Source organism: Ochotona princeps, chromosome 11 (genome assembly GCF_030435755.1).
Source record: "Ochotona princeps isolate mOchPri1 chromosome 11, mOchPri1.hap1, whole genome shotgun sequence".
Classification (NCBI taxonomy): Eukaryota; Metazoa; Chordata; class Mammalia; order Lagomorpha; family Ochotonidae; genus Ochotona; species Ochotona princeps.
Window position 1 is genome coordinate 4,819,214 of NC_080842.1, and position 24,272 is coordinate 4,843,485.

General features: G+C 53.5%; 2 protein-coding genes across 2 annotated transcripts in view; both read right to left on the reverse strand.

The window, feature by feature from the left end:
- Window positions 1-2,982: 2,982 nt before the first annotated feature.
- Window positions 2,983-5,897, reverse strand: PLPP5 (phospholipid phosphatase 5). Its single transcript, XM_004598527.2, has 7 exons — window positions 5,836-5,897; window positions 5,587-5,695; window positions 5,416-5,506; window positions 5,239-5,302; window positions 5,007-5,131; window positions 4,416-4,586; window positions 2,983-3,451 (listed from the first exon to the last, which is right to left on the reverse strand). Exons 1-7 carry the CDS (start codon window positions 5,895-5,897, stop codon window positions 3,288-3,290), a joined length of 786 nt encoding a protein of 261 aa, XP_004598584.2. The 3' UTR covers window positions 2,983-3,287.
- A 4,763-nt stretch (window positions 5,898-10,660) lies between these two features.
- Window positions 10,661-24,272, reverse strand: part of NSD3 (nuclear receptor binding SET domain protein 3) — a 93,748-nt gene continuing 80,136 nt past the window's right edge. The window contains exons 19-23 of the mRNA XM_058669780.1: window positions 14,394-14,510; window positions 13,065-13,206; window positions 11,712-11,818; window positions 11,116-11,320; window positions 10,661-10,902 (exon numbers count right to left, since the gene is read on the reverse strand). Of these exons, the coding sequence (XP_058525763.1) occupies window positions 10,661-10,902; window positions 11,116-11,320; window positions 11,712-11,818; window positions 13,065-13,206; window positions 14,394-14,510 (813 nt within the window). The remainder of the gene's footprint in view (window positions 10,903-11,115; window positions 11,321-11,711; window positions 11,819-13,064; window positions 13,207-14,393; window positions 14,511-24,272) is intronic.

Genomic DNA, 24,272 nt, shown 5'->3' on the forward strand with positions numbered 1-24,272 from the left:
TTTTGAAAACATTTTGTCAGCATCCTTGCCCTCCTCCATAACTGCCCCCTGAGAATTTCAAAGGCTCCGGGAACAGACAGCGTTGGCTGAGCAGGGGACTCTGCAAGGGGAGTGTTTCACTTCTGGAAGGAAAAGCCCCAGCGTGGGGGAGCTTTGGCCTGGGTGTGCCGGGGCTGCAGACTGCAGTGGCTGCCTTGCCGCCTTCTGCTGGCGTGCTCCGCGCAGTTCTCAGGCTCCCACGGCCCCGTCCAGGTGGCGGCGGGCAAGCTGCATCATTTGGCTTCGGTATATGTGTCATGATCTCCAAAGCACTGCCATTTCGTCGTCACTGAGGCAGGCCCTGCACAGTGGTGGGGAAGGAGACGGAAGGTTACTGCGCGCCACGCTGGGTTTCCGGCAGTAACCGTGGGCGCAGGCTCAGTATGCGCGCCCTGCAGCTCTGCCCAGGGGCCAAGAAGGGGAAGACTGGTGACTGGGTACAGCAGAGCTGGTACTAATCAAGCATAAACCAAAGGCTGAGCAACAGAGTCCTGAAGCAGAGGCCAGCACGCCCCCAGAGAGCAAGGGAGCCAGCGTGGGTCCAAGGAGGGTGGCCCTCCTGGTGCGGGCAGCTTGCGTGGCACGGGACAGCCTGTGGGCCTGAGCCATCACCGGAGCCAGGCGTTCTTGGCACAGCTTCATGCACTTCGTGTGCAACCTCTTACAACCTCGTGACCAAGCCTGTTCTTGAACCTGGTGCAGCATGGTGTCGTCTGTTCCCAGCTGCAGTTAGCACAGCTTGCTCCAACAAAGAAGATTGTTTGCATGGAAAGATTAATAGTACTGATTAGCTTTCTAACATTTTGCACTTTTGAAATGTTTGTTTTTTTTACATGATTATATTTAAAACTTTAGTAAACACTGAAGGAAAATCACCCTGACCGGTTCGCCTCGTTTTTCGTGGCTTCAGGTGACAAACCAGCACAGGCGCCATGTTGTCCTGCTCTGTGTCTGACTGAAATCAGTGTAAGTGAAATCGGGGCCTAACACTGGTCTCGACGTCCCTATCCCTGGCGATAGTTTCCCTACCTCAGGCGCAGCCCTTGCCTGCTGCTTCAGTCCCAGATGGGACTTTGTGTTAGAAACACCCGCGTGTTCACCCTTGCACTTGAATGCCACACCCGCGGAAGGGACAGATGAAAGATGACCCAGGAGAGCCCTGTCATGCAGCACCCTACTGCAGGTGTGATCACGGTGCAGAGGGGCACGCCTCCGGTTAGCGCCCTGGCTGAGCTGGCGCCGCTGCTTCGGATCCGGCTTCCTGCTCACCTACATTTCCTTGGGAGGCAGCAGGTGCTGGCCTGAGAACGCGGGAGGTCTGCATTAGGCTCCTGCCTGTGACCTGGCCCTGCCCTAGCTGGTATAGGCATCTGAGGAACGAACCAGTGCATAAAAGATCCCTGTTTACCGTTCAAAGTGAAATAACATCTTGTGGCATCAGGGCTGCTGCTATCCCCTAATCACTCCTTTTCTCACACTGTCAAGAAAAGCCAGACAAAAAAAAAAAAAAAAGAAAAGCCGGACACAGGCATGCTGGTATGATGCTCCTGTGTTAGCCAGCTGGCAGGACGCACAGTCCTGAAGAGGGCAGTGCGTGAGCAGTCAGGGCCAAACGCAGGCGAGGCCGGCCCTGGCAGGTGGGCAGAGGCCACAGGCCTGGCCGTTTCCCTTTGCTGCTGTTGCCAACCACAGTGTCTGCACCTGGGGCAAAACCAGCCGGCTGCGCTGGGACACGCTGTGCACACTGGTGGGAAAAGAGCTACCAGTGGGTCCTGTCCTAGCCAGGGCGTAGTGCCGGGATTATCTCCAAAGAAAGTAAACGGGACTGAATGAAATTTAGATGCCCAGCCGTGGATTTTAAGGTTTTGAACTCTGGGAAATGGAAACTAGGTTTTAAAAACTTTTTATATTTCATTTCTTTGAAATGCAGAGACAGACCCTTCCACCTGCCTGTTCCCTCCCCAAAGGGCCCCAAATGCTAGGGCTGGGCCAGCCTGAAGCCAGGGCATCCAGAACTTAGTTCAGGTCTCCAGGTGGGTGGCAGGGACCCAGCACCCAAGCTGGACTGGAAGCAGAGCTGGGTTTCCGGCTCAGGCACTCTGACATCACACTCTCTGGTAATGGTGTGTAGGTGTCTCAAGCTGCATCTTAACTGCCTCGCCAAATGCCTGCCCAGTACGCCCGGGGCTCAGTACTGTGGTAAAGTAGAGGAAGCCTCTGTCTGAAGTGCTGGCATCCCACACAAGCACTGCTTTGAATCCTGGCTGCTACGCTTTGGATACAGTTCCCTGCTTGTGGCCTGGGAAAGTAGTGGAGGACAGCCCAAAGCCTTGGGAGCCTGCACCCACGTGGAAGACCCAGAAGAAGTTCCTGGCTCCTGACCAGCTCGGCTCCAGCTATTGGGAAGTGAACCAGTGGATGGAAGATCTCTCTGTCTCCCCTTCTCAGTAAATTTGCTGTTTGAATAAAAATAAATAAATTAAAAGTAATAATAATAATTGGGTTCAGTGTGGTAGCCTAGTAACTTAAGTCCTTAGCTTCCATGTGCTGGGATCCCATATGGGTGCCGGTTCATACCCCGGCTGCTCCACTTCCCATCCAGCTCCCTGCTTGTGACCTGGGAAAGCAGTCGAGGACGGCCCAAAGCCTTGGGACCCTGCACCCGCGTGGGAGACCCAGAGAGGCTCCTGGCTCCTTGTTTTGGATTGGCTCAGCTCTGGCTGCTGCAGCCACTTGGGGAGTTAAGCAGCAGATGGGAGATCTTCCTCTCTGTAATCTGCTTTTCCAATAAAATATATCTTAAAAACTTTCACTTTGGCATCTAAGATAATGTAGAGCTACATGCAGGCTTCTCTGTGAAGCCTCAGGAGTGGCTCATCGGCTCAGAGCGCGCCCTAGACGAGGGTGCCTGAGGCAGGTGTTGCACGTCCCGTCTCAAGCACCAGCTGCCTGGAGCCCTCAGCCCTACCTCGGGAGGGATCCAAAAGCCTGGCATTTTCTAATAGAAACTTGAAAGCGTTGCTCACTTCATCTGAAAGGCAGGCTCTGCTCCCGGGATGCCCACAGTAGCCCCAAGCTCCATCCAGACCTTGCAGGCTATTGGCAGGCACTGTGGACACCTGGGTACTGGCAGAGCGAGGATGCGACCCCAGAGACTCGGTGTTGCCCAGACCGTGTCAGATGGCTGTCGGGTTTGGGACCTCCTGGAAGGGAGACTCACCTGGGCTCCACGGAAGCTGTGACCGCTTCTAAACATCAAAGCGGTGAGCGTCACCGAGCTGGCTCAGCTCGACTGGCGGTCCTGCCATGTCCTGGAGCGGCCGGTGGCATTGTGTGTGTGTCAGTGGCGGGTAGTACTGCCGGTAGCAAACATAGGCGAATGCCGTCCCGATCATGGAGCCCACCAGGACGTCTGCAGGGAGAGGAAGCAACAGCCCCTCAGTTGGGGGGAGCGTGGTGTTCTGCAGCCCTCGGCCCCCCCGCCCCGACTTGCTAGTAGAGTAAGCTCTGCCCAGTCCAGATGGGGCCCAGGGCAGGCTCCGTGCACAGTTGAGGGGCCCGTGGGAGGACTGGGCACTCGAGGAGTGACAGGCTCCTTAAAGCTGCTGTGGAGCCCGTGCCCGCGCTCCGAGGGTCCAGGCGTGCCAGTAGCTCCTGCTCAGTGACCGTGACCGAGGTGCCCCGGAGCCGCAGGGCAGCCCTGGCTGCATCTGGGGCTTGTCTGCAGTCTGCTTTACTGCAACATGCAACTTTATTTACTTTAGCTTTCCTTTCCTGTATTTTCTGCTGCCGAATAAAAAGCATAGGACAGTGAGCTTGATTTGCAGGGGTAAATGTCCCACTGGAGTTTTAGATATTTTCTTACTGATGAGGTTTGAACTTGGATTCAAGTAACTGGAAAAATTTGGACATTTCTTTTAGATAAAGGTGAATGCTCATCCAGTCAGCCCTGTGGCTACAAACGCATACATTTGATACAGAACTTAGACCCTCCATCTGCATTATTCATTCATTCGTTCAACATTTAGTGTTAGGGTCAAGTGCTGAGGGGCTGAAGTGGTGGCTTAACAAGCTAACCCTCTGCCCTGTGGCACTGGGATCCCATGTGTGCACCGGTTCATGTCTGACTGCTCCACTTCCCATCCAGCTCCCTGCTAGTGTACCGTGGGAAAATAGTGCAGGATGGCCCAAGTCCTTAGCCCTGCGCATGCGTGGGAGACATTGAAGCAGTTCCTGGCTTTGGATCTGCACAGCTCCAGCCACTGGGGGGGTATTTGACTGTCTCTCCCTCTCCCTCAGTCATCCTGACTTTCAGATAAATCTTAAAACCAAATACCAAGCCACCGGAAGCTGCCTGGGGTACGGGGGCGGCTCACCTTGCCAGTGGTGCTTGTAGTCACAGGTGCGGGACAGGGCGATGACGGTGGCCAGCAGCAGAGGGGCCAGGACGGCGCAGAGGCGCCAGGACTGGCCCCGGCCCCGGGCCGTGAAGCAGTGCAGCTTCCCTGCCAGGTAGAAGGCGGCGAAGGCCAGGCCGGCGAAGGCAACTGCAAGCCGTGCGCCTGTCAGCGCCCCGCTCCCTGCGCCCCACACCCCCGGCACGCACCGGCCCTGCTGTGCCCCCAAGTCAGACCTCACCTATGTGGGGACAGACTGCAGCACTAGCTACAGGCCTGTAACAGCCTCCTCCTAGACCCCGAGGTGAGGGTCAAGGCTAGGACGCCTCAAAGCCCCGGGGCCTGCAGGAACTGCTCTGTCCCGTGCGGCAGGGCGCAGTGGGCGATCAGCTGGGCTCCTGTGGGTCCCCACGCCACCCGCAACCCCTCTGCGCTCTCATCCTCACTGCCTCTTCGAAGCGCAGCCTCGTCTGAAATCACGGAGGTCTTCCGCAAAGGGGGTCCCCAGGCCGACCCCTATGGCTTTCCCAGCCCGAAGCCAACCCGTGGAGGGCGGGGCGGGGGTCCTACAGGAGGAGTGGCCGCTGGGGAAGCTCTTGCGGCCCTCGTTCACCACGGCCTGGTCGCCGGTGCACGCCAAGGCTGCGCGGGCCAGCCCGTCGGGGAAGCAGCGGTAGAAGAAGTCCGGGCGCGGCCTGCGAGACACAAGCACACCCCCGGCTGCTGGCCACGCAGTGACCGGCCGGACCCCAAGGCCGACGGAGTGCTGAGCGGGAAGGGCCAGGCACGGCGGCTCACCTACCTCCCCACGATGACTTTGACCGTGTTAGTCACCACACCGTTGAGAGCCAGGGCCAGGCTGACAGCTGCAAAACGAGGACACACACAGCTGGCGGGCGGCACGGGCCCACCCAGAGGGGCCACCCCGGGGAGGTGCACGGGCCAGGGGGGCGCCAGCTCGGCCGCACGGGCTTCTCACCCAGGCAGGCCTGCCTGCTGTCCGCGCCGTCCGTCTTCCCGAGCAGCCTGGCCAGCAGGACGAGGGACAACGGGGACAGGAAGGCGATGACCTGGAGCGGAAGGCGGCCGGGCTGAGACCCCCGCGAGCGGCAGCCCCGCCGCGCCCTCCCCGCCGGGGGTGCACACGCACAAACACCAGCCCTGCGGGGAAGTACTCGGCTTCCACGTAGGGGTTCCGGTACAGCCACATCTCCTCGGGCGGGATGCGCCTCTGGAAGGGAGGCAGCAGCTCCGTGACCCTGCGGGGAACAAAGCAGGCGCGGGGCTCGGCCTCCAGCTCCGGGGTCCGCCCTGGGCGCAGGGCCTCACCCCAGGCGGCCAGCAGCGGGAGCCGCACGCCCACCGCCCGCCGCCCGCCGCCCCCAGCGCAGGGCCTCACACCAAGGCCGCCAGCAGCAGGAGCCGCACGCCCAGCTCGGCCGCAGTGGCCACCTTCCCCATGTCGCCGCTGTCACGTGGCAGGCCAGCCCGGGAGGGCGGACCCTGAACTGGGGTAGCCGCGCACGCGCGGCCACCTGGCGGCCGCCGGGAGAACTGAACACAGGGCCAGGGCGGCTCGCACCCCCTCTGGGCCCCTCCACCCAAGGGGGCTAAAGCAATGCCCTGCGCCCTGCAGCCGCCTCACAGCCACCACCCCAGCGCCCCCGCCACGCAGCTGCACTGGGAAGTAACGAAGTCCCGACCCCGCTCCCAGCCTTGCCCAGTGGGTTGGAACAAGAAATTAAAGACAAAGTTCATGTATTTAACTTGGAACATACAGGACAATTTATTGAAGTCAATCTCAAGCAAAATCTGAAATCGGTGGAATGTCATTAAAAACCTTTTCCGAATTAATCGTCAAGGAAGCAAAAAACACATTGGAGTTCCAAAGGATTGGTGAAATTAAGAAAACAAAGGGCAACGTTTCAGCAAATAGAATGTACAAAAAAGTATGTTCCTACCAGCACACACATCAATTACGGGCTTAAATAGTACAAGCATTCCTAAGGACACTGTGACGGGTCAGTAGGCTATCTATGTACACGGTCACCGGGCTTGACACGGGTCACGCTATGCAATGGGACAGGAGCCAGGCAACAGAAACCCTCACACAGTACAGACCTTGAAGTCCCCATGGCAACATGAAGCCTGCACAGTCACGCCTAGTGGGACATCCCGGGGGAAACGGACACAGACCAACCCCTTAGTGTCAGAGCTTCTAGCCACGGGCCCGGGCACCCAGTGAGCCAGGTGAGTAGACTCGCGTCTTGAGTGATTTAGGTCAAAATTCAGAGGATCTAGCAAGTCGATTACACATAAAGTACACAGGAGTCATTATCGTAAAGAACAGGAGGACAGGAAATGGGGTTGGGGTGCCCATGAGTGCTGGGCACTGCCACTCAGGGAGGGAAGGATGGGCTCCTCGGCCATCCAGGTATGCACGGCACGCCTGGACGTGAAAAGATGACGCTGGTCAACCGGTCGCCGTCATCATGGAGCAACGTGGTTAATGGCAACAGGATTTCCTCCACGTGGGGGAAGCAAGGGGCTGAACGGAACGAAATGGGACTGACGACACTGACCCTACAGGGACGGTCCATCCAGCCGCTTTTGAAGACAAGGAAGGGCCTCAGGCAAGGCCCAGCCGGGGCACGCGGCCACAGCCTGCTGCGGGGCACCTGCAACAAGCCCCTAAGATGGCCAAGCACGAAATACGACACTGTTGTCCCTTTTTCAAATACATGTTTATGACACTCAGCCTGCCAGAGACCAGGGCCTCTGGCTACCCCCCACCCACCCCCCCGAACTTCACACAGGGGCACAAGCACCCAGACTTGTCACTTGAGCAACGGAAACAAGAAACACAACGGAAATGAGGTCTTGGAGACCCAAGGGTTATACTCAGCATTTCAGGAGTGTGGCATAAGTGCAATCATTTTTTTTCTTTTTCTGAACGGGTGTTATATTAACAAGGGAGAGAAGCAGTACCAGAGGCAGCCGGGGCTGGGTGTGACAAAGGGACACACACAGGAGGGGTCGCGAAGGTGGCCACTGTCTTCTGTCCCCAAGTGCACTCACTGGACCGGGGGCAGTCTGCCGGCCTTCAGTCCAGGGAAGAGAGGGGCAGAGACCGGGCTGTCGGCTCCCATAACACTCGACTCTCTGCTTCAAGTTGAGAGGGAAAGCAAAGGGAAAAACCTCCAGGTTTTCAAGTACGTCCACCAGCGGGACCTGATGAGGCAGCAGCAGCAGCAGCAGTCTCGTGCTAAAGTGACTATGTCTGTGGGGCTCGTGGGCATCCCCCTCCCCTAGCCGAGAGCACCCCCTTCCTCCTGCTCCCCCACCCCACCGCCACACCCGGACATGGCTGTGGCTCCAGCTTGCCACAGCTTGGCAGTGCACTGCAGAGCTGTCCCCTGGCCCACCAGACAACAGAAGCTTGTTAATTGTGACTATTTCAGGTTGTTCACGAGCAAGCAGCAGAGGGGGCCCTAGGCTGAAGGAAAGGGTTCCGGACAGTCGGCCCCGCCAGCCCCTTGCCTTGAAGGTAAAGGTGCTGGGCGCTGAGCGGAGCTGGGAAAGGCAGACAGGTCCCAGGTGTGTTCTAGAGTCACGGCTGAAGATGTGACATGACCTTGGCTGGCACCTGGGAACATGTCCCCTGCCCCCTGTAACCCCCAGGTATTTTTCTTCACTTTTCTGATGCGTCCCTGACTGGAACACAGCATTCTGCATGTTTCCGTGAAGGCAAACCTCAGTCTACCCTGGCCCCAGGCTGATAGTGGGAACTTCAGAGATGGGAAGTTAACACCTGCCAGCTGGCCGTTGGCTCCCGCTCTGCGAGCGGCAGCCTTGGCATTCCTGGGGCAGCCAGCCCATCTGCCCTCCACTGCATACGGCCTGGGCAGCGCCCCCAAGACCTCCTCGTCAGCACCTACTGCTCCGGCAGCTGGAGCTTTGTGCTGATGTCCAAAACCCTGGGGGTTGTTTCTTCCTGCCAAGAATTGATGTGCAGCTACAAAGGGCGCCGTACTCAGACATCACAAGGTGGCCGACAGGAGTGGAGCTCGGGCGAGCAGCCAGGCACCCCCATCCCCCGTGCGGCCCCGAGCCGAGCCATGGTCGGCTGCTGCAATACGCCAGGGCCCTGGTGTGACCGGGGCCCACTCTTTAGACCCTTACAGAACATTACCAGACAAAGGCTCAGAGCTACGACCAGCTGTTTGTTTTGCTACTTTAGGTTTCTGAAATGGTGGAACAATTCAATGAGTTGTCAAAAAAAAAAAAAAAAACACAAACAAGCCAGAACGTAGCAGAGTTCTGTTATAAAAACACTTAGCCCTAAGGTATCTGCTCTGTACAGGAGGTACCCTGGCTTACCATAGAAAAGTTCTCAGATAGTAAATAGCACGAAGTCCAAAACAAAGCCCGAGGTTAGACTGCGGGGGGAATACTGTCTCAGCAAGTCACGTGCGGAATGTCAAGGAAACCTTCATGTGAGTACGTTTAAAAACCCAAACAGGGATCTTGTGTGTATATATATATATATCTATATATCTATGTATATATATATAGAAAATAAAATTTCAATATGATAAAACCTAGATTTTCTTAAATTAGTTTTCAAAACGACATCAGACTCTAGAATTGCTCAAGAGCAAAGGTTAGTGTTTTGGCGAGCGGGGCGTCCCGTCCTCGGGGCAGTCAGCTGTGCGGGGCGCGGGTGGCTTTCCCCTCTGCCTGCTCTGGGGGACTGTGTCCCATCAGCAGTGAGTCACCTCCAGAGGAAGTGCTGGGAGCTGGCCAAGGGCAGCTCAGGAGCCGGGGTGAAGGAGTCAGCTGGGGTGCTGTGGCGGCTGTGTAAGGGGGTGAGTGTACATGCACAAACCAGAGAGCCACGGCACAGCCGTCCCCTTCTGTGCAGAGGAGCCGCAGACAGGAAGGCGCATGTGGCCTGGGCCAGAGGAAGCGACAGGCACCACAGCGCCCTGCCCTGCTGGTCGGCCAGGGAGGGCCGGGGGCAGTGGGCCTGGCCAGAGTGTGTAGGGACCCGTGCAGGCACAGCAGCGCCTGGTTCCCTACCAGCTGCCTGCACAGGCAGGCAGGCAGGCAGCAGCATGAGGCTGAGTTCTGTGGGCCCACCTCCTGCACCAACCACCCCAAAGATTCCAGCGACATGGCACCATCGCGGCTCACTCCCCCTAAGGTGACAGGGTTTGGATGGTTCTTCCTACCCGGGGAAGGTACCAGTTGTTACCTTCCTCTGGGGAGGGGCTGGTTCCAGTCAGCCACCGCTGACACACCTGCAGGATGGAGCCCAGCTAGAAAGATGTACAACCGGTTTTGCATGCGTGGTTTTCCCAGGAAAATGGTCAGTTCACAGAGGAAATACTTTGGAGAGGGAAAGGCACAGAACACACCCGCCCCCGCTCTGGGCCAGCCTGGCACCGCGTGGCCTGGGGCCCTGCATGGTCTCCCTCTGGCTGTCCTTTCTGGGGGTTCGCATGACACAGTGACCGCTCTAGCCCCACGTTCACGTCCGCGTGAACACGCTGCGAGCACACGCGTGGTCAGCGCCTGCGGCTCCTCTGGGTCAGAACACGCACAGATGCCTTTTGGCCCCACGGATGCCTTTGGCCCCCCTTTTGACCGCCGGGACTGAAGCCTCCCCCTGAGCCCTTGTCTGGGACTGCACCACATACTGGCGAGGGAAGTGGAAGTTAGTCTAGCTCCTGTTGAGTAAGAGGTATATAGAGGTTAGCACACCTGTCCTAGGGCGCTCTGCCGCCTACCGAAAACGCGCACACACATACACTGGTTAGACTATTTGCACTACACTTTTCGAGGTCCTAAAGATGAAAATAAATAAAAGGAAGGTGGCTACTTTTGCTTTATACAATCAAGGAACGACGCATCTTTGACCTGCAATTCACCTCATTAACAAGACACCCTTTCCTCTTTGTTCTTAGTTGAAAAGTGAAGACACCTCTTTTTTTCCCAACTGTAGGGGCCTTGAAGCACAACAAGGCGAGGAAAAACAAAAACAAAGCCAAGAAATCCAGGGAACTTCACCCTCCACAGAATCCCCCAACCCACCACGAGGCCCAGCCAGGAGACCCGCCCACTCCTGCCTGCAGAGCCCGGCTCGGGGCGAGGCTGCGGAAGTGCTCTCAGGCTCCTCAGCACCCGGCCCTGGCTGGCACCGCGTCAGCCGGGCGCGGAGCTCATTCTCGGGCTTCTTCCACCTGCTCCTGCGACTCCCGCTTGCACTTCATCTTGCTCCAGTACTCCTCGGACACGGGCGCCCCGGGCTCGTGCTCGGAGCAGCAGAGGCGGCCCTCCAGGGCTGACGGCACCAGGGCCCCCTGGGCGTGCTCCTTACAGAAGGAGTGTGGGCAGAACTCGCAGAAGGAGGTGGCGGTGCTACCGCACGCGTCGCACTGGTGCCACGGGCACTCCCACTTTCCTGGTGGAGGGACAAGGGCCTGAGTTAGTGCCTGCCTGGAACCCGCCCGGCCGCGTCAACCAAGGCCAGGAAGGCAATGCAGCCCACTCCCCACTCTGGGTGTGGGCGAGGTGAGGATGCCGCCCGCCGGCCCAACCCCAGCGCTCTGGGCAGACCGACCCTTGCCCACCGAAACACGCGCGTGGGGGAGGGCTGAGCCCGGCCCCGCCTTACCGTAGGGCGGCTGTGTCAGGTTAAGGCATAGCAGGTGGTACGCTTTGGGACAGTCTTTTTGGTCACACATGACCAGCTCTCCTCCGTCTCCACACTGAAAACAGTAATCTTCATGCGCCCGCTTTGGTTCTGCTTTGGGCTTCCGCCTCTTGGGCTTCAGCTTGGCGTTCCTGGCCTTCTCCTCAGCTGTTGACGCACAGGCCGACTGGCAGAAAGAGACCACCGGCCGCAGGTGAAGCGGGACGTGGACCGGCAGCCCCCGACGCTCCCCGCCCCGGGAACGATGCATGCTGAGGGGGGGCCAGGAGGCCTCGCCCCTCAAAGTGCTGCAGGAAAGCAGGCTTGCTTCGCGCTCCCCACTGATGGGGGGGGGCTTTCTTTTTCTCATTTTTGATTGGGAAGTTGGTGACAAGTTCAAGCAACTTGAACCTATCTGCTAAGACAACCTGGGGGCATAACGCCTACAGGACAAAATTCACTATTTTAAAGCACATGTCATTCAGCGGTTCTTAGCGGGCCGCTGAACTTAAAGGTTTCTTTAAAGAGGCTCTGGCTGAGCTCAAGCTCAACTGCAGCCCGCCGTGCAGCACACTGACCTTGGGTCGCACCCCTAGGAAGCCGCTGCAGTTGACCGCCCCGCAGTGGCACTCCGTCCTGCCGTTCCCCAGACAGTCCAGGTTGTAATTAAATGTCAGCTCCATTCCTACAACCAGAGAGACACCTGGTCAGCGTGGGAGACAGAATTCCAGAGGAAGACTTCTCCCTGAAACCAATGACAGGGAGAAAAAAAACAAAACCCCGGGTGGAGACACAGGGTGCAGCAGCAGGAACCCCCCATCTCTTCCCCAGGGACTCCTAGAGGGTGACAAGGACCCGCAGACGGCACCTAGGCTCCAAAAAATGAAGCTCAACCTCAGCTCTCTCTTCGCTTTATTTATGTTTTTAAAGATTTGTTTATTTTTTTATTGGAAAGTCAAATACACAAAGATCTCCCATCTGCTGGTTCACTCCCCAAGCGGCTGCAAAAGCCGGAGTTGAGCCAATCCAAAGCCAGGAGCCAGGATCTTTTTCCGGGTCTCCCACGTGGGTGCAGGGTCTCAAGGTTTTGGGCCGTCCTTGACTGCTTTCCCAGGCCACAAGCAGGGAGCTGGATGGGACATGGGGCTGCTGGGATCACAACTGCTACCCATAAGGGATTCTGGCAAGTTCAAGGCAAGGACTTTAACTGCTAAGCTACCGTATCGGGCCCTCTTCACTTTAATCTAAAGCCCCTGGGTCAGTTCCTCAGTACACCAACCATAACCCAGTGACCACAGAGCTGTGACAATGTTAGTTGTAGTAATCAATGCCTTGTATCCTCTCACACGAGAATTCTCAATATCCTATATACACTAAAGACCCAGGGGCCCCAGCCAGGGCTCCCACACCTGTTTGTGGAGCTGAGCTTGAACAATCCACGGTGGGTTCTAGAAACAGAGTGTAAGTCTGTTTTGGCCACAACATTTCCCTTCTCAATCCCTGCCCCACTATTTTTTTTTTTTTTTTTTTAGCATAAACGAGGATAGAGAAGGCAGGTGTCGCTGTGAGGGAAGATAGCAATAGCTCCGGCTTCCCGGGCTGACTCAGTGCAGCAGGAGCTCTCCAAGTCAATGCCAGAGCAAAAAAAAAAAGCCTAGAAACCAGCTGAGGTTCGTACAGGCTGGTCACCACAGCTAGCACATTGGAACGGTCAGCCTTACGCAGCCCGCGTCGAGCCGGAGGACCCTGCGCCCAGCCTCGCCTACCTCGCGCTTTGGAGGAGAGAGATACTCACCTCTCCCCGGCAGATACTCAATTCCACACCTAACGGGCTCGCTCACGTGAGCCAAGACTGGGCGCCGAGCCCCTCTGCCCTCGCAGGACAGCTTCCTTCCTTGGGAGGCGCCCCCGGGAGATGGGCACCCGCTTACCTGCAGGAATATCACAAAGGGCAAACAGTCCAACGCGGACATCTCCGTTCACCGTCCACTTCTGTGTTTCGCAGTTTGGATTACAGCTGTGGTTCATAAAACGAGAGTAATTGCCTTTGGGGCCAGCGTCAATGATCCGGTCCTTTAGAGAGAGAGGAAAGAAGGGTGCTGTGGCCGCAGGGGAAATGCAAGCCACCTCAGCCACCTCCACCTCACGCCGGGCTGTAGGGCTGTAAGGCAGCAGTGCTGCCAGCTGGTGTGAGAGGGACAGCAATCAACAGGAGCCCCTGTTACTGCCTGGAGGTTGGCTGTGGCCTTGGATGACCAGCAGGGCACAGCCCCCGGGGCGAGGCGAGGCTCTGCTTTTGGAAGGTGAACAGGCCTCGGGGTCAGGGCTGGTATTTTCTGACTAGAACACCAAGCAGAGATAACCAGTCGGGAGAGGGAGGGCAGTCTGCCTGCTCTGTGCAAGCAGGGCAACCAGCCAGAGGGCAGACAGCACATCAGGAGGGATGGAAACACTGAGAAGAGGCTGGGGGCACAGCTCCCGGACCACCTATTGCATTCTTACTGCCATCAAACTTCAATAAACAGCGAAGAGCTGACCGCCCAGGTGCCCAGACGCGAGTCCTGCTCCGCATGGGCTCCAGGGGACGGGTGCCCAGTGGGGCTGCAGGGAGGCCAGGCCTGACGGCCAGATCCAGCCATCCTGGAAGCTAGCAATCAACAGGAGGGTGCCTCCCAGTTTGAGAGAGCCCGCTACTCGGGAACACGGGGATCCCTCGCGGCTCTTAAAACTATCTCAAGACGTGCAGCAAATCGCTTAGCATGTCTGGGCCTCCTGTTTCTCCTTTCAGTCAGAGAGCTATTGAAATGACGGCGAGATCATGGAAGCTGCATGCTTCACACTGGCGTGCCAGGTCCTCAGCTGAGCCGGCAGCGCACTGCCGCTTCTCTTAGAACATCACTCCTTATGCAAACTCCTTTTTCATTTTTTATTTAAGCCTCGGCACACAGAACAAACCAGAGTTTTTGGCAAGTCACACATTGGTGGTCATTTGTAACAGAAAGACAGACTCCAGCCCAGATCTTCCAGTGACTAAGGAGCCATGCTATCTTTTGTTTAGTGCCTCATCGCACACGACACGTGTGAGGCCTCAGGACATCGTCTCATCAGAAGCACATGACAGTGGGCAGAGCACAGCGCCTGCCACAAATCATTCTAACGTGCCTGGCAAAGAAAAATCAAGTTAAAAGAAACTAAACCCATGACACAAGAATAAAAAGTCCTCATGTTACAAAAAAAAAAAAAAAAAAAAGCAATTTTACCTTGGTAACAGTTAACATATAAAAATTAGTTACACTGTTCTCATGTGCTCGTTTGATGCGCAGTCTGCATTCTTCTTCGTCAATTAATTCACCAACATATTCATTCACGAATTCACCCTGTAGAGAAGTATGCAACATGAGATGAACAGCTCTGCAGACCTCAGCACCTTCTCTAATGATGTGTGGATAATCCACGACAACAAACCAGAAAGAACCTTAAAAGTGCAATTCTAAAAACAAGTGGTTGTTCTTACTCCCTTTCTTACAACAGTGCCTGAAAAACAGATGACCCGCTACCTCTTCCTGCTGTCAGGACCACCCCGAGGGTCCCAGCGACACTGCCCGCTATGTCACAGCTCAGAGGAAAGTCCAGCAGCTAATCAAAGGGTTTGTTTGCTGTTGTTACACTATTTTGAGGTAATTATACTGACAGGAAGCGCAAACGTCCCAAGGAGGAGAGCTGCGTGCCACTTGCACAGCGCCCTCCAGTGGTGACACCAAACCAGGACGCTGCATCGTGAACTCCACAGATCACATGCAGACCTCACCAAGGCCACCCAAGAGAGGGGCACAAGAGTGGGCATGCGTGTGTACCAGGACGCAGACTGTCTTTAACCAAAGAGACCCTGGGGTCACTGATTTACTGCCACCGAGTCCTCCATCCTTGTGCAGCTCAGCCCTGCCACCCACTGTCCTTCCTCCAGTTCCGTGAGGGTACCGCTCACACTGCCGTATCTAGAACGTCACCTTCTGGGATTGGCTTTGGGAAAAATGGGCTACGTGCATGCTGCCATTATTTTTCATGTTAGCAGTCTGAGTAGGTGTGCCATGAAATTCCTTTAAAGGTAACAGTGTTTTGTGTTTCTGTTATAGAATCACTAACCTCACATCAAAAGCATTACTGACTCAATCTAGTTAACTTTATCTATCAAACATGTCCGTCTTACTGATTATATCTGAGGGGAATCAATGTACTGAGAAATACACACACACACTTGTTTGTTATGTTGCTGGGTTCCTGTTCCATTCTCCCCCGCATCCCGGCCTCTGCCATCCTCATGGTGCCCTTTCCACAGTTGCTGTGTCTGTGGCTACCTCGCAAGCCTGCTGGCCAGCTTCCCACCCTACCCCCCTTTGACTCCAAGTGTCCCAAAACCTAGGATGGAGCTATCAGAGAAGCACTGAGTCTCATTTTCTGACATTAATAGCCCCCAAGAACACTGGCCAATGTTTTCAAACTTGTGCTCATAGGGCCTTCTCTGTTGATGAAGACATAGATACTTATTTTTAAAAGAATTTATTTATTTTTATTGGGAAGGCAGATCAGGTTTACAGAGAGAAGGAGAGACAGAGAGAAAAGATCTTCTATCCACTGGTTCACTTTCCAAATGGCCAGAATGTAAAGCCAGGATAAGAGCTGCCTCTGGGTTTCCCACAAGAATACAGGTTCCCAAGGACTTGGGCCATCATCTACTTGTTTTCCCAGACCATAAGCATAAAACTAGGTAGGAAACAGAGCAGCCGGAATATGAACCCAGCACCCTTATCACATCTGATGCTTGCAGGGGGAGGATTAGCCAACTGAGCCATCGCGCAGTTCCTGAAGGAAGATTATTAAGCTCCTAAGAAAACATGAGAAACAGGTGTGGACAACCCACAACCCTACTAAGTGCAGCTGGGAACATCGCTGAGGGCCCCCACCTGTGCCTGTGGCAGCTGAGTGACAGTGGTCACTCTGTGAGCTGACCTCTGGCTTTTTCTCTATCCCTACTTTATTGTCCAAGCTGGGTTAGAGAAACCACAATAGTTAGCTGATGGCTGGCACCTGCCATTGGCCTGGCCGCATGGCACCACTGCTCTTAGCAGCGATGCAACCCACTCTGCTACACATTTGTAGGGCAGATTTCCTGCAAGGGAAACCCAAGTGGCAGAATTGTAAACAAATCAGCGCCCCTTCATCTTCTACTTACACTGGGACTTATGGCAAGATTTCATCGAAAGAAATGGTGTTGTGCCTTTAAAAGCTCCACGACCATTTATTAGTTTGTGTTTTCTACTCCATGAAATGAGTTGAAAGTAGAAAAAGTGCCATCAGGTAAAAGGCACAAAAGCCTCATAAGCTTGATGCCATCGAAAATGAGGTGGAAAAAAAAAAAAAGAAAAAGAAAAGGAGGTGGAAAATAGCTCAGATATCCTAAAAGGGACAAATCTTTAGCTTCAAAGAGTCCCTTAGTGGATTTAAAGATATTGATGGTGAATTCTAGTATGAACAAAAATAACTAAAGAAATTTAAAAAATATTACAAATCTGCTATGGTTCCAAGAGAAAGGCTGTAATCCAATATTTAATACTAAAACAATGTTTCTGAGAAAGAATGCACTTCCCACGAGGAAGTCTGTTGGGTTCTGGCACTTGTCATCAGGAATCCATACTTGGTCTCTTTCCTGTAAATACACCAAGCCGTTCTGTGCTGCCACAGAGTCTTTGTGTTCATGCTCCCCAGGGGCCGCAGGGCCAGCTCCTTCGTAAAGGGCCAACCGTCTGCGTCAGCAGCAATCCTTCAACTGCCAAAGGGCAAGGAAAATCTACACTGCATTTTTTCTCTTCCTGATACCATTTGCTTAGAAAACTACTTCAGAACACATTCTACAGTTAAGTGTGACTACCATTTAAAGGTATTATAATATTAAACTGCAAAGATTTTAGATAGCTCCATCAATACCCCAAGCAAAATAATATACATGTGTGCTGCTGCTGTTGTGGCACAGAGGGCAAGGTTGTTGCCTGCAGCACTGGCAACCCCTCTGGGTGTTAGTTCATGTCCTGGCTGTTCCACTTCAGATATAGCTACCACTTCCCATCCAGCTCCCTGCTTGTGGCCTAGCAGAGCAGTAGAGGATGGCTCAAAGCCTTGGGACTCTGCACCTACGTGGGAGACCCAGAAAAGGCTCCTGGCTCCTGGCCTCTGATCAGCTCAGCTCTGGCTTTTGAAGCCACATAAGCAGTGAATCAGTGGAAGGAAGATGTTTTTCTGTTTCTCTGATTGTAGATCAGATCTGTCTTTCTAATAAAGATAAATAAATCTTTTTTAATGCTTTTTATTATTTTAAAAATGTATGTATGTATGTATTTATTTATATTTCCACTGCCATTCCCCAAATGCCCTCCCCCCCATTCCCCTATATTATTACTATAGCATAGCTCTTCATAAACAGTCACATGCTCATCAATGCGGGCATGGACAATGGAAGAGTCCAGCCTGCCATTGTCAAGATACAACTAACAGTTTCATTACTGGTCTGTCTTTGATCCGGAAGTAGAGATGCACACTGCACCGCATCCTCACATCTGGACTTAATAGTCTCCATTACAGTCACCACACATCCCTCTTAAATTAAAAGTCACAATACAAAATCAACAACAGGAAGAAAAATGGAAATTTACAACACCATGAATTTCTCAAGAGGTTCTGATAGTTCAACAGTCCTGAATTGCTGGCGATCCCGCCACTCCAATCATGACGAAATCTCTCCCGAATCTACTGGCTGCTATAGTCCACCTTAGTGTCTCCATCTGCCCAAATCTTCACTGCCAATGATTGGCTGGGGCAGTTGATCAATTTGCTCTGTACTCTGTCCTCTGCCATGGCACCAGGTGTCCTCTGGAGGCTCTGATGTACTGTCATATTCTCCATGTACATTTGGATATGCTGTCCACTGCTCCAGCTGAGCCACTGAGGAGGCCCAGCTCTGACACATCCACTCCCAATGCAGCCCATGGAACCTGCAATTCTCTCCATGGTTACGGTTCTGAGTCTAGCAGTTCAGTTGGTAGGGAATCGCCCAAGAAACCTCTGAGGCCATCTCAGACCTGATTCTTGTGTGTGTTTGCCAATACAGGGTCTGGCACTGTCTGGCACCCAAATCAGCCTACACACACCGAGAGTTGCAATTGCTGGGTCAGTTCTGTCTCATCCCCATGTTTCATGAAACCCGATGGGTGTTGGAGCCCAGCCCGATTCTGCCAATCACATACTTGGCCTTCATGTAAACCAGTGGGATCTGCAGTCTAGTCGGAGTGACCCACAAAACCCCAACCCTACCCTGGTTCCCGTGCTTGCCAGTATGTACAGTAGACTGGTCCCGTCTGTCCCATATCCCATTCAGCTCTCGTACATGTTGATGGGCACTGAAGCCCAGTTCGTCCCAACCAGCCCCACTATCCAATCCACACTGGTGCCAGTGGGTGCCACCATCTGTCTAGGCCATGCCTGCACCTGACAGTATTTGGTCCCTATGCCAACATCTGCCAGCTGATGCTGTGGCAAAGACCAATCAAACCACACCGACCCTGACTTACACATGTACCAGAGGGTACAGTCAACCCAGCCTGGCTTTTGCCTGATCCAGCTCATGTAGGCCAACGAATGTGGCTGTGCCCAGCCTGCTCTGCCCCCATTCCAGCTCTCATGCTGACCAGTGGGAGTAGTGGCCCACTAAGGGGGCCTTTGTGGCCCCTTACTGGGGCCATCCCCACCCTCCGTGTTTCACATGTGCTGATTGGGTGCTGTGGCCCAGTCTGGCACAGCCTCTTCACCTTAGCATTTGCTAGTGGGTGCTACAGCCTAGCCCAGACCTGCCAGTCCCTTTCCCGGCCCTCATGTGGACTGGCTGGTATTGTGCCTGACCCGGCCTAACCCACACTCTATTCTGGCACTTGGATTTGCCAGTCGGGATGATATGGACTGACCCAGTCTGGTCTGCTGCCGACATGCACCAAATGTATGCCAATGGGTAACATTTTTTGGCCTGGTTTGGGCTGCTCCCCGTCTTGGTTCTTGCACTCACCTTCAGGGAGTGTGTCCCGACAGAGGAGTTCCCCAGGCTCTTCCATCCAGATCTCTCCCAATGCCAGATCTCGCACACACCGGTGGGTCCACAGGCCAGCCCTACTTAGTCCACCTCCTGTCCTACCAGGAACAGTGGCCTTTCCTCAGCGGCCCTCACCCAATCCAGTTCTTATTGTTGGGTGCTACAGCCCAGCCAAGCCTGATCCATACCCAGACACAGCTCACACATGGCTCAGCGGGGGTAAAGACCTGGCCTAGACCATCCTATACCTACCCTGGTTCTCATTAGTACCAGTGAGTGCTGGATTCTAGCCCAGTCTGGCGCATCCCATACCAAGCCCACACACAGGCTGAGGGATTCTGCAGCTATATGCAGACCAGAACGCAGCCCCCACCCTGGCCCTCGCGCTCTCCAATGGGGAGCACACCCCGGACAGGGCATCCCCTTTACTCCCCAGCCAGGCCTTCTCCCCTCCACATTTTTCATGCTTGCCAGTGGTTGCTCTGACCCAGCCTGGGATAGCCCCCATCCATCTTAGCCTTTGCCTTCAGATGCTGTAGCCTGGCCTGACCTAGCCAGTATCCAGTCCCAACTCTTGCTGGTGGGTGCTGTAGCCTGGCCTTGCTCAGTCTGTTCCCATCCTTAGCTCATGTGAGCCAGTACGTGTGGTACCCTAGCCTGGCATGACCTGCACTCCAGCCTGGTTTCTGCACTTGCCAGTGGGCTAAGATCTGCTCGGTCCTGCCCTGTACACCCCCTTCCAAAACCAAACCACACATTTGCCAATGGGTAGGGATGCCTTGCCCAGCTTGCCTGACCCTTAGGCCTGGAACACATGCCCACCAGTGGCAGCTTTGGCCCAATAGGGGAGTCTCCCAGTTTCCCCACTCAGCCCACTCTCAGACCCAGATCTCACATGCTCCAGCAGGTGCTAGGCCCTTGCCTGGCATAGCCTGCCCCTCCATCTTGGCCTTTGTATGAGCTGGTGGATGTTGCGGGCAGACCGACACTAGACCCTGTTTTAGGATGCACATGCAAGTGCTGCAGCTTGGACCTGCCCAGACTATTCTCAGCCCTAGTGCCCGTGAGTGTTGGTGGGTTCCATGTTCACTCTTAGTTCAGTCACCATCCCAACTCTTGAGCTAACCAGTGGGACTTGTATTTCCATAGGGTTGGACCCACTTATCCCCCACAGAATCTACCCCTGGGCCTGGTTCTCTTGCATGCTGGTTAGTGTCATGGCCCTGCCGAATGTGACCTGTGCCCTGTACCAACACTCAATCAGGTACTTGGATCTAGGTCTGCTAGACAGGGCCCCAGCCACAGCTTTCGTGTGGTATGGCGTGTGGTGGACAGTGATGTTCTGCGCTAACAAGCCAGTCTCAGGACTCCCATGTGGGCTGACGAGTCAGTCTGACCCATACAGACCTTCAGTCTCTTCCCTCCATACCACCAGGTCTCAGTCCCCTCACTTACCAGCCAATACAGTGGCCCTGTTGTTAGGTGTCCCTCAGGATTCATTCCTCACTTTCACATATGGTGTCAGTGTCCGTGGATGTCCCTAGGCAATATTTCATCACCCCCAAGTCCCTAGAGCTCATTGGTGGGTGGCCAGCGGAATAAAGATGGTGCTGGCTGCTTAAAAAGTGGCTGAGGGGGGAGGGATGGGCTGCTTCCTCTGCTCATCAGCCAAGATTAGCCGATGAAGTGGAGTTCTGCTCTGCGTGCCTGACTCCAAGATAAATAAATCTTTAAAAAAAAAAAATAAAATATAACTCAGGGCTGGCATGGATGGAAGACTTTTTTCTCTACTTTTCTCTCTGTAAAAATCTTTCAAATAACAAAATAAATCTTCTTTAAAAAGTATCAAAAACTCAGCTACCTCTTTCCTGCTTAGAATCCGCGTAACTGTCATCTCTCCTGGAGCGCTCAGTCTCCTTTCTTGGACTTTCCCTTCTCATAACCCTCCCTGTCCAACTGTGAAGGGTGCATGGCCCACGCTGTCTGAAGTGAGGCAGTCTGAGCTGCTCAGCCACCATGGGCCTGGCCCTCTCAGAATGCAGGCAGAACCTGGGGTTGGCTACTAACCAACAGAACAGGAAAAGGGTACAGGTAGGTAAGTTCACCACATCACGCTGCGCTATCTGCAGGAGCGACTCTGCCTTGCTGGCTGCAAGCAAGCAACAGCTATGGTGGAAACCCTCAGAAGCTGAGAGGCCTAAGACCGACAGCAAGAGAAACAGCAAAACCCTGGAAGCTCTTAGACCTGAGACCACAAAGCCGAGTGCTGCCAGAAGCCATGCCTGCAGCGAAGCAGACCGTTCCCCGTGAGCCAGGACATGGGAACCCAGCCCCTGGTACACCCTGTCTGCAACCAGTGAGGCTCAAAGTACAAGACTCAGCTAAGCAGTGCTGGAACTCTGACTATGTAAACCATGTGTCTGCTCCACTTGCTCCCTGGGGAGGGGGTGTCATATTGTTATGCAGCAGCAGAAAATGAATGCACCAAGCAAGATTCAATCTTTGCTTCTAAAACCCTCCAGACGTTTCCCAACCCACAGCCTATGGCCCACACAGCCTCTTTCACCTTCTTGGCTCCCTCACTCCTTTTTCTACCATTCTGCTCCAGGCGTCAAGGTCTCCCTGCACCCCCTGGGAGCACACTGAGGCCTTCGCACTTGTTTTCCCTTCCTTCAGGAAGGCTCCTCTCCCATGCAGACCCACAAGCTTTCTCCTGCATTCCTTAGCCCGTGGGCTCCAAACGGCAGGCCCTGTCCCCTTTCACAGGGAGCAATTAGCAGTCTTCCACACTGCTAGCTATCGATTCTCTTTGTCCTCTAGCACATACACCTTCAATGTCATGCTCATTATTGTTTTTTCAGGTGCCTTAGAATATAAGCAGGCTCACAGAGTCGCCTTGACAAATATGTACTTAATGAGCGAATTTCAACTTAACCACATCGATACACAAAGATGACAAAGAGTGGTCTCATACACACGTAAGAGAACAGGTATGTATTCTAATGAAACTCAAGGAAACAATGAGAACTCAGTACATGCTGTCACAGAAAAGTGCTCACTTTATTTAAATGGAAGAACAGTGTGACAATATTAGTGCTTAAAAACACCCGAAACTGCAGAATATATGAACAAGTATTTGTATTTATTTGTAATTGCAGAGAGAAAGTGTTAAAAGGCCAAGAATAGCAATGAAGAATGACTTTCCCTCTACTTTTTTGTTTTGTTTGATATTATTGCATTCGATTTTTCATTAATTATAGCAGTGATTTTTTAAAAGTGGAAAAATGTCAGCAACACTTTTAAATTCCCACTGGGTTCACCTCCTTCCAGTGAAGACACCTCCCAGTTCGGTAAAGCAGATGGCCCAGGCAAGGAGGGGAGGCTGTCGGGTGAGGACGAGGGCTTGTTTTAAAATCAGGTTATGGGTCAGTGCTGTGGTACAGTGGGTTGAGCCACCACCTATAATGTCTGTATCCTATATGGACACGGGTTCCAATCCCAGATGTGCCAAAAATGAAGCCCCTGGCCTCCAGCACAGCTATCCCTATCCGTTGTGGCCATCTGGAGAGTAAACCGACAGAAAATCTCTCTGCCTTTCAAATAACAAAAATACTTTTTTTTTTTTTTCTTTACAAGAAGGCAGGGTACTGGCACTGGAGTTGGAGCAAGCTAAGCCACTGTCTACACTGCTGGCATCCCATCATGAGTTTTGGTTGTTCCACTTCAGGTGCAGCTCCCTGCTAACGTGCCTAGGAAGGCAGCGGAAGATGGCCCAAGTTCTTGGGCCCCTGCCACCTGTGTGGGAGACCCCGATACAGCTCCAGACTCCTGGAGTTAGCCGGGGCCAAACCAGCTGTTGCAGCTCTTTGGGGAGTGGACTAGCGAAAGAAAGATCTTACTCACTTTCTCTCCCTTCCTCTCTCTGCCACCCTACCATTCAAGTAAAAACATATAAAAATAAATAAAGTGTACGTTATCACATGTGTATCATATAATCTAATTCAGCAAAACATGGTTTTAACAGGGACTCCAGCAGATTTTGAGGCATACTAACTTGCAGAGATCATTTGAATAGGGATTTACTGGAGACTTTCACTTTTCTTTTTTTTTGCAGTAATTTTTTTTTCTACAAAGGGCATGAACTTTTATATTTAAAAAGACTGCTCTGAAAAATTCTTACGAAGTATAAAAATGGAAAGTTTATAGATGTTGATGATCTTAACTTTTTCCAACTGCTTTAACATATAGAATCTGAGACTTACAATGATTTCTAACTATGCAGGACAAGACTGTTGTTATTACTATCTGACCATTTTAGAGATGAGGAAACTGAGGTTTAAGGAGGTTAAATGACTCGATTATGTTTTCGTGACTAATGAATTCTGCTGGAGTAAAAGCTTGGCTTTGTTAGTTTGTACCCCAGTATGTTCTTTTTAAATGCTTGCCTCCTGATTTGAGGAGCAGAGTGCAGGAACAAAACAAGAGGGCCTGTGTGACAGAGATGGCTAGCCTCTGTCTCCACTGCTTCCCATGTACCGAGGACAGGCAGAACTGGGAGAGGCGGGAATCCAGGGCTCGATCTGGGTCTCCATGTGAGCATCAGGGGCCCAGTACTTTAGCCATCACTGCTTCCTCTCAGGCACATTAGAAGGACGCTGGAGCAGAAGCAGAGGAGTCTGGACTGGAACCACAGACTCCAGTATGGGATGCTGGCATTGCAAGTGGTGCCTTAAGCCTTTGTGCCACAATACACACCCCTTAGAATACATTGTTTCACTTTGCTACTTTGCTTTCATGAAAACTTTCTAGTCATTTTATCTAGAAAGTAAAATTGAGTGTGATAGATCAGTGGTTAAATCCTCACTCCATACATGCCGGGATCCCATATGGGCACTGGGTAGTATCCTGTCTGCTCCACTTCCCATCCAGCTCCCTGCTTGTGGTCTGGGAAAGCAGTCGAGGACGGACCAAAGCCTTGGGACCCTGCACTCATATGGGAGACCCAGAA

Bases quoted from the DNA above. Each gene is read 5' to 3' on its own strand.
- PLPP5 (XM_004598527.2), bottom strand. From the start codon at position 5,897: ATGGGGAAGGTGGCCACTGCGGCCGAGCTGGGCGTGCGGCTCCTGCTG. The intron at 5,507-5,586 runs GTGCGTGTGCAC...CTTCCGCTCCAG, and splicing joins TCCCCGCAGGGCTGGTGTTT to GTCATCGCCTTCCTGTCCCC. The intron at 5,303-5,415 runs GTGAGAAGCCCG...CTCGTTTTGCAG, and splicing joins CAGCAGGCAGGCCTGCCTGG to CTGTCAGCCTGGCCCTGGCT.